We start from the raw sequence: 18,647 nt of genomic DNA on the forward strand, positions 1-18,647 counted from the left end.
CTCCAGTACTTTATTGATATATGCTTTCTGAGACAAGCCTAACAATCCTTTTGATCTATTTCGGAATATTTCTATCCCTATCACATAGCTTGCCTCACCCATATCCTTCATTTAAAAGTTACTAGAAAGAAACTTCTTAGTCTCATGAAGAAGACCAAGATCATTAGTTGCAAGCAATATATCATCAACATACAAGATTAGAAACATAACCTTACTCCCACTGACCTTCAGATATACACACCGATCAACAGTGTTTTCCTTAAATCCAAAGGAAACAATGGTATCATTAAATTTCAAATACCATTGGTGGGAAGCTTGCTTAATACCGTATATTGATTTCTTTAATTTTCACACCATGTGTTCCTTCCCTTCAACTGAGAATCCCATTGGTTGGTCCATATAAACATCCTCCTCTAAATCTCCATTCAAAAAGGCAGTTTTCACATCCATCTGATGTAGCTCCAAGTCATAATGGGCTACTAATTCCATGATAATCCTGAAAGAATCCTTTCGTGAGACTGGTGAAAATGTCTCTTTATAATCAATGCCATCTTTCTGAGTAAATCCCTTAGCAACAAGTCTAGCCTTGTAACGTTCAAGGTTGCCATGAGAGTCACGTTTAGTCTTGAAGACCCACTTACAACTAACTCTCTTATAACCCTTTGGTAATTCTACAAGGTCCCAAACACCATTATGTTCCATGGAATCTATCTCTTCTTTCATGGCATTTAACCACTTCTCAGAATTATCACAACTTACAGCTTGTGAAAATGAAACTGGATCATTATCATTAATGCTTAAGTTTGTTTCTGTTTCATGTAAGTATACCACATAATCATTTGAAATAGTTGGTCTTCTTTCTCTTTGAGACTTCATTAATGCTACTTCTTGTGGTTCTTCCACAATGGGTTCATTATGTATCATGGGCTCATCATTGTGTTGTACTTCTTCAGTATTGTTTGTAGCAATAACTGAAGTAGTTATCACCTTACTGCTAGAGGCAAAAGCTAAAGGGACTTGCACTCTAACTTCTTTAATTTCCACTTCTCGTGGAACTGTACTCCCACTGATCTCACCGTTTTCAATGAACCTTGCATTTCCAGTTTCGACAATTCTCGTACTATGATTAGGACAATAAAACATATACACCTTTGACTTTTTTGGTTAACCAATGAAATTTCCACTGATTGTTCTTGCATCCAATTTTCTTTCTTGCAGATTGTAAATTCTTATTTCTGCCTGGCAACCCCAAACGTGCAGGTGCCTCATACTAGGTGTCCTATTTGTCCACAGTTCAAAAGGTGTCTTTGGAACTGCCTTACTAGGAACCCTATTTAACAAATACATGGCAATTTTCAAAGCATACATCCACAAAGATACGGGCAAGGTTGAATTGATTAACATACTCCTAACCATATCCATTAAAGTTCTGTTACGCCTTTCTGATACACCATTTTGTTGTGGCGTACCAGGCATTGTGTATTGCGCACAAATGCCTCGTTTCTGAAGGAGCTTAGCAAATGGACCTGGGTGTTGCCCAGTTTCATCATATCTTCCGTAATACTCACCACCTCTATCAGATCTAATAATTTTCACCTTTCTGTCTAATTGTCTTTCTACTTCATTCAAGTAAATTTCCAAAGCATTCACTGCCTGAGATTTCTCGTGCAGTAAGTAGACATAACCATAACGTGAATAATCATCAATAAAGGTGATAAAGTATCTTTCCCTTCCGAAAGAACTAACATCAAAAGGTCCACAAATATATGTATGCATAATTTCAAGAAGTTTAGTGCTTCTTGTGGCTCCTTTCTTTGTGTGTTTTGTTTGTTTTCCCTTGATACAATCCACTCAAATGTTTAGATCCGTAAAATCTAGATCAGGAAGAATTTCATTCTTTATTAATCTTTCTATCCTTTCTCTAGAAATGTGACCTAAACGTTTATGCCACAAGAAAGCAGATCGTTCATTCACTAAACTACGTTCAGTGCCAACATTATGATGCAGAGTTAAAACAATTTCAACATACAAACCATCCAATTTCAATTTATATAAACCATCACAAAGAACACCAGTACCAATGAGATGATTATACTTAAATAAACTGAAACATCCATTACCAAAATTAAAAAAGTATCCAATAATATCAAGTTTAGATAATGAAACCAAATTCCTAGATAAACTAGGTACATAAAGAGTTTCCAGTAAATCTAAATGATGTCCAGTGTCAAGTTTTAAACGATAAGTCCCGACCGCTTCCACTGGAGCTTTCACTCTATTCCCCATGAAAACAAACTTCTCATTTGGGCTTATGGTCTGGATTGTAAGGAATCCCTGCATAGTATTAGAAACATGAGTTGTACATCCAGAATCAATCCACCATGTATTATGGGGAACTTCAGTTAAGTTTGATTCAAAACATACAAGAGCATTGAGCTCACCTTTCTTTTCGAACCAAGACTTACGCTTTGGGCAATCTTTCTGGAAGTGTCCAGATTTTCCACAAAAATGACAATTATTGTTCTTTGATGCTTTATTCTGGATTTGCACAGGACCGTCCTTGATCTTTAATGGTCCTTTGCCTTTATCATGTTTCTTTACAAATTTTTTTCCAACTCCTTGATTCCCTCGGTGGCTTACATAATGGATTGAGTGACTTCCTTGATTCTTAAGCCTCGTTTCTTCCTGAACTAACATACTGTGCAATTCATGCACATTCCATTTATCTTTCATGGTATTATAGCTCATTTGAAACGGGCCATACTCAGACGGTAATGAGTTTAGAATAAACTGAACAAGGAAGTTCTCATTCACAGCCATTCCCAAGGTCTTAAGTCTTGCTGCAATGTTTGTCATCTCAACGACATGTTCATGCATAGTACGCGAACCATCAAACTTCATGGTGGTTAGTGTACTCATTAATGTCCCAGCAAGAGACTTGTCAGCTGTTTGAGAGCACTCTCCCACTAACCCCATAAACTCTTTAGCACTATCGGTTTTAGGGAGAGTTGTCTTAATAATGTCTGCAACAGTCATTCTCATGAACATTAGGCTGAGTCTGTTAGATCTTTCCCAAGCTTTATAATGAGCTTTCTGTTCATTGCTACTAGCATCAGTAATAGTAGCAGGCTTCTCTTCCAATATAGCAAGGTCAAGATCCAAAACACCGAGATGAAATTGGACTTGCTCATTCCAGTCAGAGAAGTTAAGCCCATTAAAAATTGGTACAGATGATACATGAGAATTCAATGAGTTGGGAACAGGTACTGCATAATAAAACTTCACATAAGCATTTTGGTACATGAAACACAAGTCATACATATAATTTACTCAGATAACAATCAATGTATATTGATGTTCTCCTTTGGGTGACACACCAACACACAACATACAAACATGATGATGCTAATAAAATTTTAACATTATTTGACAATTAAATATGCACCAATTAGTAGTATCTATTTCCTTTGGGTATATAAATAAAACTAATGATACACACAAATCGCCTACAATAATATTCATTAATTATAAGAACAACTAATCAACCTTTGGGCGATCCATAAATTCCTTATAACAATGAATTTCAATTACCCATAAGCCAACAGTCATATAATTTAACATCCATTATTCTATGAGTAATTGAAATAATCATTAATTTAGAATTAAATAACCTTACAAATTTGGCCACTTTGGTGACCAACAAATTTAACATACATTTAATTCCAACCAAATATATATGGCCTGCACATACTTGTTGCTATTAACAATTCATAGTCATTCCATTAATTCCATTCTAGGCCATAAAATAATTTTCACATTTATTTGTATTTTGCATTCAAACACATTCAAAGGAATATGTAACATATACATACTTACTGTTACCAATAATTTCAAAACATTCACATTAATTATAAGACATAAACTTTCAATCCTTCAATAATGTTCAACAATAACATTCGAAAGAAAAAGAAAGCAAGTGGGATTGCAAATAACAAACAAAGATTGCAAATAGCAATTTTCATAATATTCATTCATCCTGCAAGATATTTGGTACGCGTACGTTTTCCTTTTTGAAAGCATTATAATTAAAAGCAATCAAATGTACGCTACGCTGCGCAGCTTCTAAAAAAATATAGGAATTAAAGATAACCTATTGTTACAGCCACACAGCTTTTCAAAATAAAACAATTCGCGATGGCGGAAATTTTTTTTTTTTTTTTTTTGCTTTTCATTCCCTTTCTCCAAAATGTAATTTCCAAAAATTCTACCGCTTTCATGGCTTTCCTTCTCCTGAAATTTTATATATCTAGAATTTCATACTTTGCAGCGGAAAATATAATTAACACGAAAGGCACGTTATCAAAACATGTAATTGAAAATACATGTAACATAAATTAAAAATCCCTAAATTTCATAATTAGGGTTTATGCATAATTGGGAGAAATTAAATCATTCTTGGAGAATCATAAATTTCATAACACATGCTCTGATACCACATGTAAAAATTCTTAAGGGTTTCCTAGACTATCAATTATAGAAAACCAACAGGATCTTGAAATTTATGATTCTCACAAACAATCAATAAAGAATAATAGATAATGATGTGTACCTTTCTCCATAGGAACTTCTCTCTGGTGTACTTTGATTTCCTTGAAAATGAGAGAAATAGGATTTCACTTCCTTTGGCCTTTCTTTTCTGTCTCTCTCCATTTGTGATGGCTATGGGTGAGAAAAGAGCACTTTCTGGTCAGGAAGGGGACCTTATTTCACGTTAGTGGGTATTAAGCCCCTTTTATAACCCACTACTCCCATCAAGTAGCAGTTAACCTAGAAACTTCTCCTATTAAGCCCAATTATAATTTAGCCCTTAATCGTTAATTATTTATTTATTAGTCCCTACTAAGTCATATGCCTCTCACATGAGACATTAATTCTAACACATAACTCTTGTATTCTGATACTTGAAGTGCTGCTATTTTTACTCTAATACAAGCTATGAAGAACGGACGCGGCTCATCACCGGCGTGTCCCGCGTCGAACTCGCACCGGACACGCATGAGCGTACGACTCCGGTGCGACGCGGTGTCCGTCGCCTCCGCCGTCACCGGACGCGGTTGAACAGGAAGACACCTCTGGTTGGACGCGGCCCACCACGTAGACACGCGCGTCGCGGCCCATTAAGAGCCTTAGGTTTTTTTATTATTTATTTTAAAATGCTTACCAAAAAAATACCTCTTCTGTCGTTCTGTGTCTTCTCCTTCTTGTTCCCGCAAGCGCCTCCATTGCCGCATTCGTTTCCTTCCCCACGCAGGTAAGCTTTGCTTCCTATTTCTTCTCTGGTTTTTCTTTTCTTGTTGCCTTTGGTTTTTCTTTTCTTGCTGCCTGATGCCTCTGGTTTTCCTTCGTTTAGTGTGGACTGTGGTGTTCCACTTTATTCTTTAAACATTTACACACTCTCTCTCTTTGGCAGTTATCTACTGGGTATTACATGTTTCTCCATTTTTTTATTTTATTGTAAAAAGCAACTTCTCATTGTAAAAAGCACGTAGGCCTTTAAAGTATCCCACTTTATTTTATTGTAAAGGTTGTTTTCTCTCTCTCACACACACACATACCACTTTTCCCTTCTAAATGCATTTACCTTTATTTTATTGTAAAAAGCAACTTCTCATTGTAAAAAGCACGTAGGCCTTTAAAGTATCCCACTTTATTTTATTGTAAAGGTTGTTTTGTCTCTCTCACACACACATGCCACTTTACAAAGACTTATTCATTAGAATATGACCACTGCTACATACGCCAACATCGAGGAGCTTCTAAATGCATTTACCTTTTTTGCTGTGAAATAGTCAACTTCACTATTTAATTATTTATCCATCTTATTTCAAATTTCAAACAAACCATACATGAACTATGCAGCACAAGGAGCTTCTAAATCTTTATTATTCTTTTTAGTTAAGCTGGAGATAAATTTGTTATGTATTTGTCATGTACATGTTTTTGGAACGTATTTATTTTCACATTCCCGGTCAACATTGATTACAAATTGCTTTTCGTTGTTTGTTTTTTATTTAGAAATTGTTTACATTAACTTTTTATTTTTTTAAATTATTGTAGAGATGAGTGCTTCTAGTCCTAGTCAAGCTAAAGAACAAGATGATGATACAAAACCTTTATGGACCTATGTTACAAAGATAAAAAGTGTAGCTGGTGGTGGAAATTATGAGATAAAATGCAATATTTGTGATTTTACCTTTAATGGGTCTTACACTAGAGTGAGGGCACACTTGTTGAAGATGACAGGAAAGGGAGTTAGAGTTTGTCAAAAGGTAACAGTTGCCAAACTTATAGATTTGAAGAAGATAGACAATGAGGCTACATTAAGGGTGGAGAGGTCAAAAACAAAATCTGTGTCATTGCCTCCGGTTTTTACTCAACACCAAATGGATACAAACACTCTTGGTGTTGATCCAAAAAAGAGAAAGATATCATCTGTAGAAAATGCCTTTAATTTGCAAGCTAGAGAGACACTTGATCATTAAATTGCTAGGATGTTTTACTCTTCGGGGCTGCCTTTTCATTTAGCAAGAAATCCTCATTATAGGAAGGCATTTGTCTATGCTGCCAACAATCAGATCAGTGGTTACCAACCTCCAGGTTATAATAAATTAAGGACAACATTACTTCAAAACGAGAGAAGACATGTGGAGAATTTGTTACAACCAATTAAAAATGCATGGAGCCAGAAGGGTGTGAGCATTGTTAGCGATGGATGGAGTGACCCACAAAGAAGATCTCTTATTAATTTCATGGTTGTCACAGAGAGTGGACCTATGTTTTTAAAGGCCATTGATTGTTCAAATGAGATCAAAGACAAGGATTTCATTACCAAACATATGAGGGAGGTAATTATGGAGGTTGGGCACTCAAATGTTGTGCAAATTGTGACGGATAATGCAGTCGTTTGTAAAGCAGCAGGTTTAATAATTGAGGCTGAGTTTCCTTCCATTTATTGGACTCCATGTGTTGTCCATACATTAAATCTTGCTTTGAAGAACATATGTGCAGCCAAGAATACAGAAAAAAAATAATGTTGCTTATGAAGAATGTTCCTGGATCACCCAAATTGCGGATGATGCAATGTTTGTGAAAAACTTTGTCATGAGTCACTCTATGAGACTATCAATTTTCAATTCATTCAATTCATTGAAATTTTTATCCATTGCTCCAACAAGATTTGTCTCCACTATTGTAATGCTCAGGAGATTCAAGCAATTGAAGAAAGGACTCCAAGAGATGGTCATTAGAGACCAATGGTCTTCTTATAAAGAAGATGATGTTGCAAAGGCTAAATTTGTGAAAGATACTTTGTTGGATGATAAATGGTGGGATAAGGTTGATTATATTCTTTCTTTCACTAGCCCTATCTATGATGTTCTTAGAAGAACGGATACAGAAGCTTCATCTCTCCATCTAGTATATGAGATGTGGGATTCAATGATTGAAAAGGTGAAGAATGCCATATATCAATATGAGAGAAAGGAGGAGAGTGAAGGATCAAACTTTTATGAGGTAGTGCACTCCATATTAATTGACCGTTGGACTAAGAGTAGCACTCCTCTCCATTGTTTAGCTCATTCTTTAAATCCTAGGTAATTAACTCTATACTTTTTTACTTACATTTTTTTTTAGAATTGCCTAAATTTTAATCATGTATATATTTCTTTTTAATTGTAGATATTATAGTCATGAATGGTTAAGTGAAGATTCTAATCGAGTTCCTCCACATCAAGACATGGAACTCACTCGTGAAAGATAAAAATGCTTCAAGAGGTTCTTTCTTGATGTGGATGTAAGGAGGAAAGTGAATATTGAGTTTGCCAACTTCTTGGATGGAAGAGAAGGTTTTGATGATCTTGATTCTTTAAATGATAGAGGTCAAATGGATCCAAAAGCTTGGTGGCTAGTTCATGGCATTAATGCTCCAATACTTCAAAAGATTGCCCTTAAGCTACTTGCGCAACCTTGTTCATCTTCTTGTTGTGAAAGGAATTGGAGTACATATTCATTTATCCATTCTTTAAAGAGAAATAAGATGACACCACATAAAGCTGAAGATTTAGTATTTGTTCATAGCAACCTACGACTTCTCTCAAGGAATACTCCACAATATCATCAAGAGGAAACTAAAATGTGGGATGTAGCTGGAGATGATTTTGGGTCACTTGATGATTGTGGTATTCTTGAAATTGCTAGTTTGTCTTTAGATGAACCAGAGTTAGAAGGTGTCTTTTTCAATTATGATTGCTAGTTTGTGGAATTCTTGAAGACTTGAAGTTGCTAATTCATCATCTTGCTTTATAATTTTTTTTTTTTGTAAAAAAACAAAGCGTACAAATTGTATAATGAGGTCTCTTAGTATTTTTTGTGACTCATTATCATAGGAAAAGTTCTTTTGAGATGATGATGAATATATAAATCTTGATTTTCAATTTAGATCTTTTATACATATCGCTCATATTTAATTTTATGTAATTTTATTTTATTTAATTATATATATATAGTCGTGTCCGTGTCCTACATTTTCAACATTTCAGGTGTCCACATGTCCGTGTTCGTTCGTGTCCGGTGTCCGTGTCGGTGTCGATGCTTCATAGAATACAAGTCTCATATTGGACGATCATATATTAAGTGCTTAGTGTATAATTCTTTGCTTAGTAAAGTTTTTGTAATCAATTTTCATTGCATATCTTCTCTTTGAGAGTTATTTGATTTGTAATCATTTAAATTGTTGTTTGGAAAGCTAAAAGTGGCTTAGTGATCAAAGATTACTTGGGTATATTTTATTTCAAAATGAGACTGAGGGTGTGTCAAAAGTGACAGAAAATACTTGATATAAGTCAAGAACGACAAGAAAAAAAAAATACTTGTTTTATAATCTGTTTTGATTTGTGGAACTCTTCTATCATGATTTGAGTGAGTAGGTATAAAACAAGTGTTTATGCTTTTGTTCTTGTGTCCTAATTTATTTTCTGTCAAACACACCTTTGGACGCACATGTTTCTTGCTCAGTGGTGGTTTTGTGAAAACTGTTTTTAACACATTGTTGGACAATCTTCTTGCAAACTTGTTTTCAAAGTTGTTCTTTAAATCTGTTTTTGAAAAAGGTTCTATCTTTGAGGAAAAGGTTTGAGTTTACACAAACACGCTACTCAATCCCCTTCCCCTTTTAGTGTGTTCCTTTTATTTCACTCACACCCCACTTCCCCTCTATCTTTATGTGTTCTTCTTTCTCTCATAATCACCTAAGTTCTCTCAAGTTCTGTTATACACTCCAAATCCATTTTCATCTTAAGGAACAAGCTAGTAGCTCAGCCTTCTTCCCTTTTCTTTCTCTATCTCACGGCTTCCTTAGGTAAGGGAGAGGAGGCCAAATCCTTTTCTTTTTGAGTCATAACAATGGATTAAGAGTGAGAGATATTCCTTAATCTCTCCTTGAATCCTGATTTTTTATGGGTCTATGTATATGGTTGTGATTCTCTAAATTTTGGAGTTGATGTGAATAGTGCTTTGTCGTTAGAAACTTTAAGATTGAGGTTGGTATGAGTGGATGATCTTTATTAATGTTGTTATTAAGTTGAATAAGCATATTCATGTGTTATATGCATAAGAAAGTTTGAATAGACTATTCCTTGCTTGTTAGTGGTGATCTCGACCTGGACAAGAAAATGGGAAAGGAAGAAAATTATATTTGATTCTCATTTTAGCATGACTATGGATGCATGAATGTGTTGTAATAAAGGTCTAACTAATTATGTGCCATTTATGTTGTTAAAAAAAAAGTTGAAAATTTCAAAGTGGATGTAATAGGTAGATATCAGATTTGTATATTTAAACTTTAAAAAAAACACTTATTTTAGTAAAACAAATAGTTTTCTACTTTTTATGTGTTTATCTAATTTTTTTAAAATAATATTTTGCTTTTTTTAAGAAGCCAATTTGTCTGCTTTGAAATATCACTTTAAAAAAAAATACTTATTTTAGAATCACTTTTAAAATAAATTAATAAACTAACCGGCACATTAAGCCTAGTCTGACTACCCTACTATGACATCTATCTAAAGTACTATATTAGGAGAGGACTATATTGAATTATATGGTCAGTAGCATTGTACTCTACGCGTATGCATTACTTATCTTTATCATTTTTCTTTGAAGAGACTAATATCTATCTTGAACCTTGAAAAAAATTACTACACGTCTACATTAAGCCAAATTCTTGATTTTATATTAATCAAATACCAAGTAATAAACCATATAGATTTTATATTACTTATAGGGTGTCAAACGGTACAAAATTCAGAGGCATTGTATACCTCATGGATGTTACAACACATTATCAACATAAAAGGAAGATCGTGTTCATCGGTTAATATATCGAGTCTATGGTTCAGTTTTGATCTCATCAAACCTTAATTCGAATCCGACTCAATTTTTCTTGATTGATTTAGGTAAGTTGTTTATGAATAAACACTCCTTGTTTTCCAAATATATCCAACAGATCACAACATCTCTATTGTCTCGTCGTATAATTATAAACGCCAATTGAAAAAGAAAAGTCTTGTAAAATGGAACGCCAAAATAAAATAAAATAAAAATATCAGGAATCTTATAATCAACCAACTATTACAAACTTCAGCATAACATATTCTAAAACAAAAAGGGCCACAAGCTTCCCCTAAAACTCAGGTATAGATAACCAGCACGACGGTTACCCAACCATCATAACTGAGACATGCTAAACGTACTTGAGTTGCAAATCATAAACAACCAAAATGATTGGAAGAACCTGAATGTTGCAAGTGGCGGCAACTACTTTTTTCCTATTACTACGTAATTAAGAACCATACAATTCCATATGATCACAAACCATGTGAGCCGTTCCTGATGAAAGAAAAAATGGTAACAATTAATTTTGGAGAAATATTTCCTTTTTTTTGCTTCAAAAGCTAGTCAAACATAAAAACAATTTTGATTATTTCGCAAAAAATAACCTAAACCAACTGCTTCATTATTTAAAAGTAGCTATTTAATTATTTGAAGACCTTTCTATAACAAACTAATTAAGGTATTAGACAATTATTTATTAAGGACCTCATCTTTATTGATTTTTTAATTAATAAATAAATAATGTGGAAAAAACAAAATTACCCAATTCGACATGTGTAAATGATTTATAACATTGGAAAAAGATGTGACCATCCTTTTCATTTGATAATATAATCAAAATATCTATTGAAGTTGATGTATTCAATTGGTTATCAAAGTGAAGTCCAAGAGCTTGATTCATAAGTTTTATAGTTAAGGTCCTTAATTATCTTCAGTAATAAGAATGATTTCCCTTCAAAATATTAATAGTTCTGGGTGGAAAAGAAGACTGTTAAAGTAGATTCCACCAAAAGGAAACGATCAACCAAGGCAACAGGTATATGATGTAATTATATAATATCATTATGTAATTATATATACCTTGTATCTTGCAGCCCCCAGAATTTGAAATCCAGATTGTTATTCAATGTAGTACTTATTTTTGAAAGGTGCAAGTAGCTTGCCAGAATGCTGATGAATCTCACATCCAAGTTCAACCTCCATCAAACGATGGTTTTCCTTTGAGCGACTCATTAGAAAAGAAACCCTTAAATCATCACCTTCACTCAGATGCATGGGAGGATGCAAGAGGAAAACCTGTCAAATGATTAAACATATTATGAAACAAACATTATCATAAAGCAGGATAAAAGTCAAGCCATAGGTTATGGCTCAAACAAATAAATGCTACAGAGAGGAAATGCCCCATCAATCATAACGTTTGAAAGTTAAGCCTTTGCCTATCTCCCTTTCTCTACAAAATTGTATTTCAACAATAGAACAAGCACTTTAAGGGTGTGTTTGAAGCAAATTGAAGAACTACACAAGCAGAACAGCACACTACAAGTAGTTGTGCCATAACTAAACACGACGTTTTGATCTGTTAGCTGTTGGGAGATTCATGCATGGTACAAGTAGTTATGAGAGAGAAGGAGAAGAAAGAAAGGAGGAGGAGGGTTGAGGAAGAGAAGTCACAAGAAAACTACTGAGGAGAAGAAGAAAGCATCAAGTATTTAAAACTTCTGTCCTGTGCTTTCTCTTTGTTTTATCCTGTCCTATGACAATTTATGAAGTCAAATATGGAACGTGTTTGTGTTGTCCAGCCCTTAATACTTTAGCAAACCAAGCATAACCCTAAGGAAGTTAAAACAAGGAACCATCTATTCCTTCAACAGTGTTCAATTGTTATCAAAAGCAATGAACCTATATTAGAGAAAATGATAATGACAAATTATTTCATGGATAAATCAACCACCAAGAAGTTGTGATGCAGCACAAACCTGTTGGCCCCAGTGTGTACCATAATTTACACTGGGAGCTGTGGTTAACTCAATCTCTTGTTCAGCTGGATCCTCACTTCTTCCCTGGTGGATAAAAACAGGGAACATTGGGATTTATGATATTGATATATACAATTCTGTTAAAAAGGTCAGAGTAACTTACCCGAAAATGTACATCAAACCACCCTCCAAATCCACATAACTTTGTGTTATCCACGGTTATTGACATTGAAAAATCTGATCTGACTTTCTCTATGTCAGCCACCGTGGCAGTTAAACAATCAATTTCCTTTATTATACCAGCAGTTCCTACGACTTGATGTGGATGAAGGTTGTTCCACAATGATGTCTAAGGAAATCACAGCAAGCATAAATTAGTTTCATGTGTAATAAAATTTTCAATGTCATCAAATGATTTATCTTTCTATATATTATATTCTTGGTTTTTTCCGTAAATACACCTTCTCTCTCCTGCTTTTTTTCAATCTACACTGTTTTGCAATTTAATTTTCAATGTACACTACTTGAGCCTTTCTCTCTTCTTTTTGTTTTTTTTAATTTAAAATATTATAAAATATAGATATTATATTATATAATTTTTTTAATTGGTTTTAAAATTACTTATTTATTAAATTAAATTTTATAATTTTGTTTTTTAATTTTTTTAAAGAAAATGATATTATTAAATATAATTATTTTTATTCTATTATTTAATTTACTTAACATATTTTTTAAGTGAATATTTTTATTTAAAATCTGAATTTTCTAATATAATTATTTTTAATATAATTATATTACTAAATATAATTAGTTTGTTTATGTCATTAGATTTAACTATGAGAAGACTTTTTGTTTAACAACTTATTTATAGAAGAACATTATATTGCATTGTCAATAAAATACTTAAACAATTGCACTTGACTAAGGAAAAACTTATGGACATATGATAGGACAATTATTTCTGTAATGATCATCACGTTCATATTCTTGCTCGGGTGGCAGCAAAAAATAATTGCTAATTAAGTATTTTTAAAGATATTTTCAATATATTTTTTATTATAAAAAATAACTCATTTTAGCCGTTATCAGTATCATATTTTAATTTTTTTTTTTCTTTTCATATCTGCAAGCCATAAATAATAAAAATATCAATTCTCGTTACTTAAGTAAAAAATAACTACTAAATAAATATTTTTAAAGATATTTTTAATATATTTTTATTTAAAGATATTTTCAATAAATATTTTTAAAGATATTTTCAATATAGCAGTTACTACTCTTTGAAATTTTATGTCTATTGTATAAGATAGATGTATCAATTATTTTTTTACTGTGCTTTTTAGTTTATTTTAATACTACTAACTAATTTTTTTATTTTTTTAATTAACGAACATAACAAACAAAATATCAACAGCACATAAATTTAACTACAACAGTACATATAAAGTAACTAAAAATTGTACTCTAATTTTATTCAATTTTTTTTATTTTTCTTTATCTGCATATTTTTAAAAAAAATAAAAAAACAAAATTATAAAATTTAATTTAATAAATAAGTAATTTTAAAACCAATTAAAAAAATCATATAATATAATATTTATATTTTATAATATTTATATTTTATAATATTTTAAATTAAAAAAAAAAACAAAGAGGAGAGAGAAAGTCTCAAGTAGTGTATATTGGAAATTAAGAGAAAGTGTATTTACGAAAAAATAAAAAAAACCTTATATTCTTCCATCGACTTAGCCCAATAGAAGCGAGTTTCAACGTGCTACATTTATACATCTAAGAATACCCCACAAAAATAAAAAAGAAACGGTTCAAGTTAATCATTTTATCACCATATATTTCAATATTATGCAATTGCATAAGGTGAAATAACCACCAATGTTGTCAAATTTGTAGATCCAACCAAGGATCTGACAAAGGAAGTAGACACATAAACATGGGATTGTAACGTAAAATGTAAGATGCCTCCTAACATATAATGTTATATTCAAGAATACCCACCAACCATACATGCATGCACACATAAAGTAACACAAAACAGTAAATTATGGTTCAAAGCATAATGGATGTGATTTGTGAACTCATACCAAGATAAAAGACTTATTAATAAACAAATGTTATAGAGTTACAACTAAAACAATAAAACTCAAAGGCTTGACCAGTAGCAGATGGCATTTTCAACATAAGAAATCTAGACAAAAACAAGGGAATGAATGGCAGACCATCAAAATAGCAGTCTCATTGTCTCAGTCAACCCTAAAAAATCAAAGGGGCTCATGAACAAATCACACAATCACATAGAAGCAGAACACTTCAGAGGCAAACAGTCACAGAAGTAGCACAGAAACACAAGCCTAGCTCCCACACAATGATGCAGTGCACAAACACAAGCACAGAGACACAGCATCCAGCCACTTACTTGCACAGAAGCCCAACGCACACTTGCTCATGGACATAAACCTTCCAAATATAGGGCCTCTTTACGTCCAAATCCAGCACCTAGTCTTGTTGTGGACCTAAATCCCTATCACTCACACACTTGCAAACTGACACAGCAAACATGGTGCCCACAACTTCATGGCAGCAAGGACTTCTGAATCAAAGAGGGTTCATTTTCAGACAATGAAAAGGCCTCAATAGGATTTCTAGAATTCGGTTTACGTTTTGGTGGGTAAAGTAATTTTCGGATCAAGGATTTTCTGCAAGAGGCTTAACCCACTATTCATTGTTCATGTTCATGAAGGATCCTAGAAACACACAATCCCTCCACTCCCCTTTTACACTCCAGCATGCAATCCTCTCACAATCCCAGCAAAAATGAGTTCCAAGTAGTGATTAGGATCATTCAATCTAGTAAAACACATAGAATTGTGTTTGTACAAACCATCATCCAACTTCAACAATCATGACAGCAATACCAAATATAACTTTCACAAGTTACAACTGATTCACTAATTTAAAACAGATAAAGAGAGACCAATGCCAACTTAATTATAAGAACTGACAGACATCCCAACCATGATCAAAATTTTATTTCACAAAATAAATATCATTACACTTAAGGTGCACCAAAGTATACAACTTACCTGTAGATAGTATTTTCTCTGCTCCTCCGAAAAAGGCCTCGTTAAAGTGCTCATATCAACACCATAGTAGGTTTTTGTTTCATCAACAAAGTGGTGCCAATCATCCATAGTCGACTCGTAATCGCCCAATTTGTGATCTACTATCCCAGTCCGGATAGGTGCCATCCACATGCGAGCATGACTAGGATACCTGCCAAAATAGAGCCGCTTAAATAACCAATAGGTAACACCTAAAGCAACCAAAGAAATACTCATATGCACTAAAGATTTTCATAACAATTGCAATTCATAATCATAACCATACCACTTTCGTGACAAACAGTTACCTTCAGAGGCAATAACCAAATCATTTATATATTTAAGTTATCACCAATTCACCATTGGTAATGTAATGAAAAGAGCATGTTAAGCACAACATGCCAAGACAATGAGTCAACTTAAAAATAGATACAAGTATAGGACCAGAGCAAATGCATTCCTGACTCCTTTGCCTCAAGTTATAGAAAAGTTTTATATTTAAGTCACTTTCTTAGGTTTGGCACTACATTCATTGGCTAATGACTAGATTTTGAAACTAGCCCAATTCTGTTGAAAACTATAGAATATGCTGCACAGAACAAAACTGTGTCTTGTGTGTAGCTCTGGTTATAAACATGGAAACAAAAATTGAGGTGTTTAACATTTTTTTTATTAATGATTAAACTTCAAAAATTAACTGCTGCTGGTAACATTTTGCATATGCAATACAATATAGAAAAAAAATCAAATATTTAGTGACCAAAATTACTCTAGTAGATCTCAACAAAATCCCAAAGAAAGAAGGAAATGCTGCTACATGAGGAATGAACTACATAATATCTATTTAACACAAGATAAGACCACAAATGGAAGAATAGGTAAGGAGTAATGTGCGTATCAAGAAGCCACAAAACATCAAATCAGGTAGATACATCATAATACTATTTTTTTCTCTGCTTTGTTACACCAAAACATACATCACTCCTGTTGGTTTGAGCCAGCGGTCACGAGCATTTATAACTGAATCAAACATAGATTCACGCAGAAGAAAATAACCCATCCATTCAGAGATGATCACATCAACTGCAAAAGTTATACAACAAGTCAACAACATTTAAGCCAATCAATCACAATGATATTTGACAAAGCATAATTTAGATAGAGAGGGAAAAAATCAAACAATTTTAAATTAGTCACAAAACACAGAAAGCAAGGTGCTTGTTTAGTTTAAGAAATCATTTTCCGTTTCCTATTTTAACCAATAGTTACAAAAAAAAAAATCATCTTCTTTTTTACTTTATTGTTTTCAAAGATTTGTAAAGAAAATCATGAAAACACCAAAACTGTTGTTTCTTCCCCAACAAATCCTTAAAAAACAACAATGTAAAACAAATGTCATTTTTGAAATCATTAATGGACACAAGAACCGGAGACAAAAAAATGTTCTATCAAACAAACTTAACAGGTCCTAATAGTTCTAACCTTTCTCTGGCAAGGTAATTTCCTCCATCGATCCCTCAATGACCTCAACTACATCCTGGAGATTATTCGCTTTGACAAGTGCACGCGCATGTTCTGACATCTTGGTTGCTTCCACTGCATACACCTTCCTCGCACCCGCTTGTGCCGACCATATAGCAAGAATGCCACTTCCAGTCCCCACATCCAAAACAGTCTTCTCCCAAAATCAACTCACAAGTCAGCTCAAAATCATCTCTTCCACACACAAACCAAGATAACCACAAGTAACAAACAACCCTAACCAACTCAGTCAAGTTAAATCCATTTCTACAACTCTATAATTTCCATTTTAGCATCGAAGTTGGGCTCAGCAATCTAATTTCAAGATATTTTACCTCCCCATACCTTTGCATAGCAAGCAGCCTCCGGGCACTAGGGTACATTAGTTTTTTTTCACAAAAAAAAAATCATATCATGAAACCCTTTTTTATTAATTTTATAAAACAAAGCATAGATGCAGCACCAATCTCTGCTAAAAAATTGGGTATTTTCAAACCTCCATGATCCAAGGTTGATTTAATTTCCAGTTTTTACAGGAAAATAGTACTAAAGGTTCATAGAAGATGGCACATACTTAATGGAACTTACATGTTAGTAGAAGGTTAGAGGGGTAAAACGGTAATAAAATAGAAGAAGAGGGGTGAGTACCTTGCCAGCGAAGTGGCGTTTGTTTTGAAAAATGGCGTCGAAGTAAGCGTCCATGCGAACGCGGTCGGAGAGCATCTCCTTCTGGTGGTAGAGGAAAGCATAGGTGCAGAAGTAATTAGCGTAGTCGACGTCTTTGGGGACAGGGGCGCCGCCACGACCACCTGCGACAGCGTTCGCAGAGGTTCCCATGTTCACTCGCTTGCCCTTGCTCTCTGCCCTGTTCAATTTTTAGGGCAGGCTTGCTTTGGCGGCACTGCAGGGCTTTGCTTCTCTAGTCTACCCCTACTTTATACGAGTTATATATAAACCTGAAATTCAGAGAGACTGTTAGGATGGGACATTTTAAAATTTTAGGAAACTTCCAATTCAGAAAAATTAAAATTCTTGGATTTTTAAAGTCACTTGAATTTCAAATTTTTTGTTTGGATAAAATAACTTGAATTACTTATATTTTGAATTCATTATTTGAATAAAATAGTTTCAATTTATTTTATTTTTTTTATTTTTTTCTCCAATTATATTATAAAAAAATATATTTTTTTTACAATTATAAAAATATAAATGGTCATATAAATAAAAAAAATTGTTATTATTTATAATAATTGTTTTAAAAACTTTTCAAATGCACCAAGGACATATAACTCACCACAAAAAGGACATATAATAATTGTTTCACTTTCACACCCTATGAAAAGTTTGACATAAAAAAAATTAAGCAATGTGAACCGTCCGATTAGTGAAAACCAAATATAACGGTCCTTATTTTTTCCTTGCTACCGGTAGTAAATGGATGCCTCAACTTGTGTGTCTGCTATCCCCCCACTCGCGATTGAAGTTGCAAAGCATCCCTCGACTACTGTTCTGCTTTCCCCGACATACACTACCATAGCTATGTGTCTGGTTTTTCCAGCATACAGTACCATAGCTCGCGATT

The 18,647-nt window shown here is 33.5% G+C and overlaps 1 protein-coding gene across 1 annotated transcript; it reads right to left on the bottom strand.

Moving 5' to 3' along the window:
* Positions 1 to 10,624: 10,624 nt before the first annotated feature.
* Positions 10,625 to 17,986, bottom strand: LOC100790625 (probable protein arginine N-methyltransferase 4.2-like). Its single transcript, NM_001255340.2, is given in 8 exon segments — positions 10,625 to 10,944; positions 11,530 to 11,745; positions 12,429 to 12,512; positions 12,592 to 12,777; positions 15,527 to 15,716; positions 16,522 to 16,627; positions 17,027 to 17,219; positions 17,714 to 17,986. Coding segments are annotated over 7 exon segments (1,125 nt in total). The 5' UTR covers positions 17,903 to 17,986; the 3' UTR covers positions 10,625 to 10,944; positions 11,530 to 11,568.
* Positions 17,987 to 18,647: the final 661 nt, after the last annotated feature.

The sequence above is a fragment of the Glycine max genome, chromosome 6 (genome assembly GCF_000004515.6).
Source record: "Glycine max cultivar Williams 82 chromosome 6, Glycine_max_v4.0, whole genome shotgun sequence".
Lineage (NCBI taxonomy): Eukaryota > Viridiplantae > Streptophyta > Magnoliopsida > Fabales > Fabaceae > Glycine > Glycine max.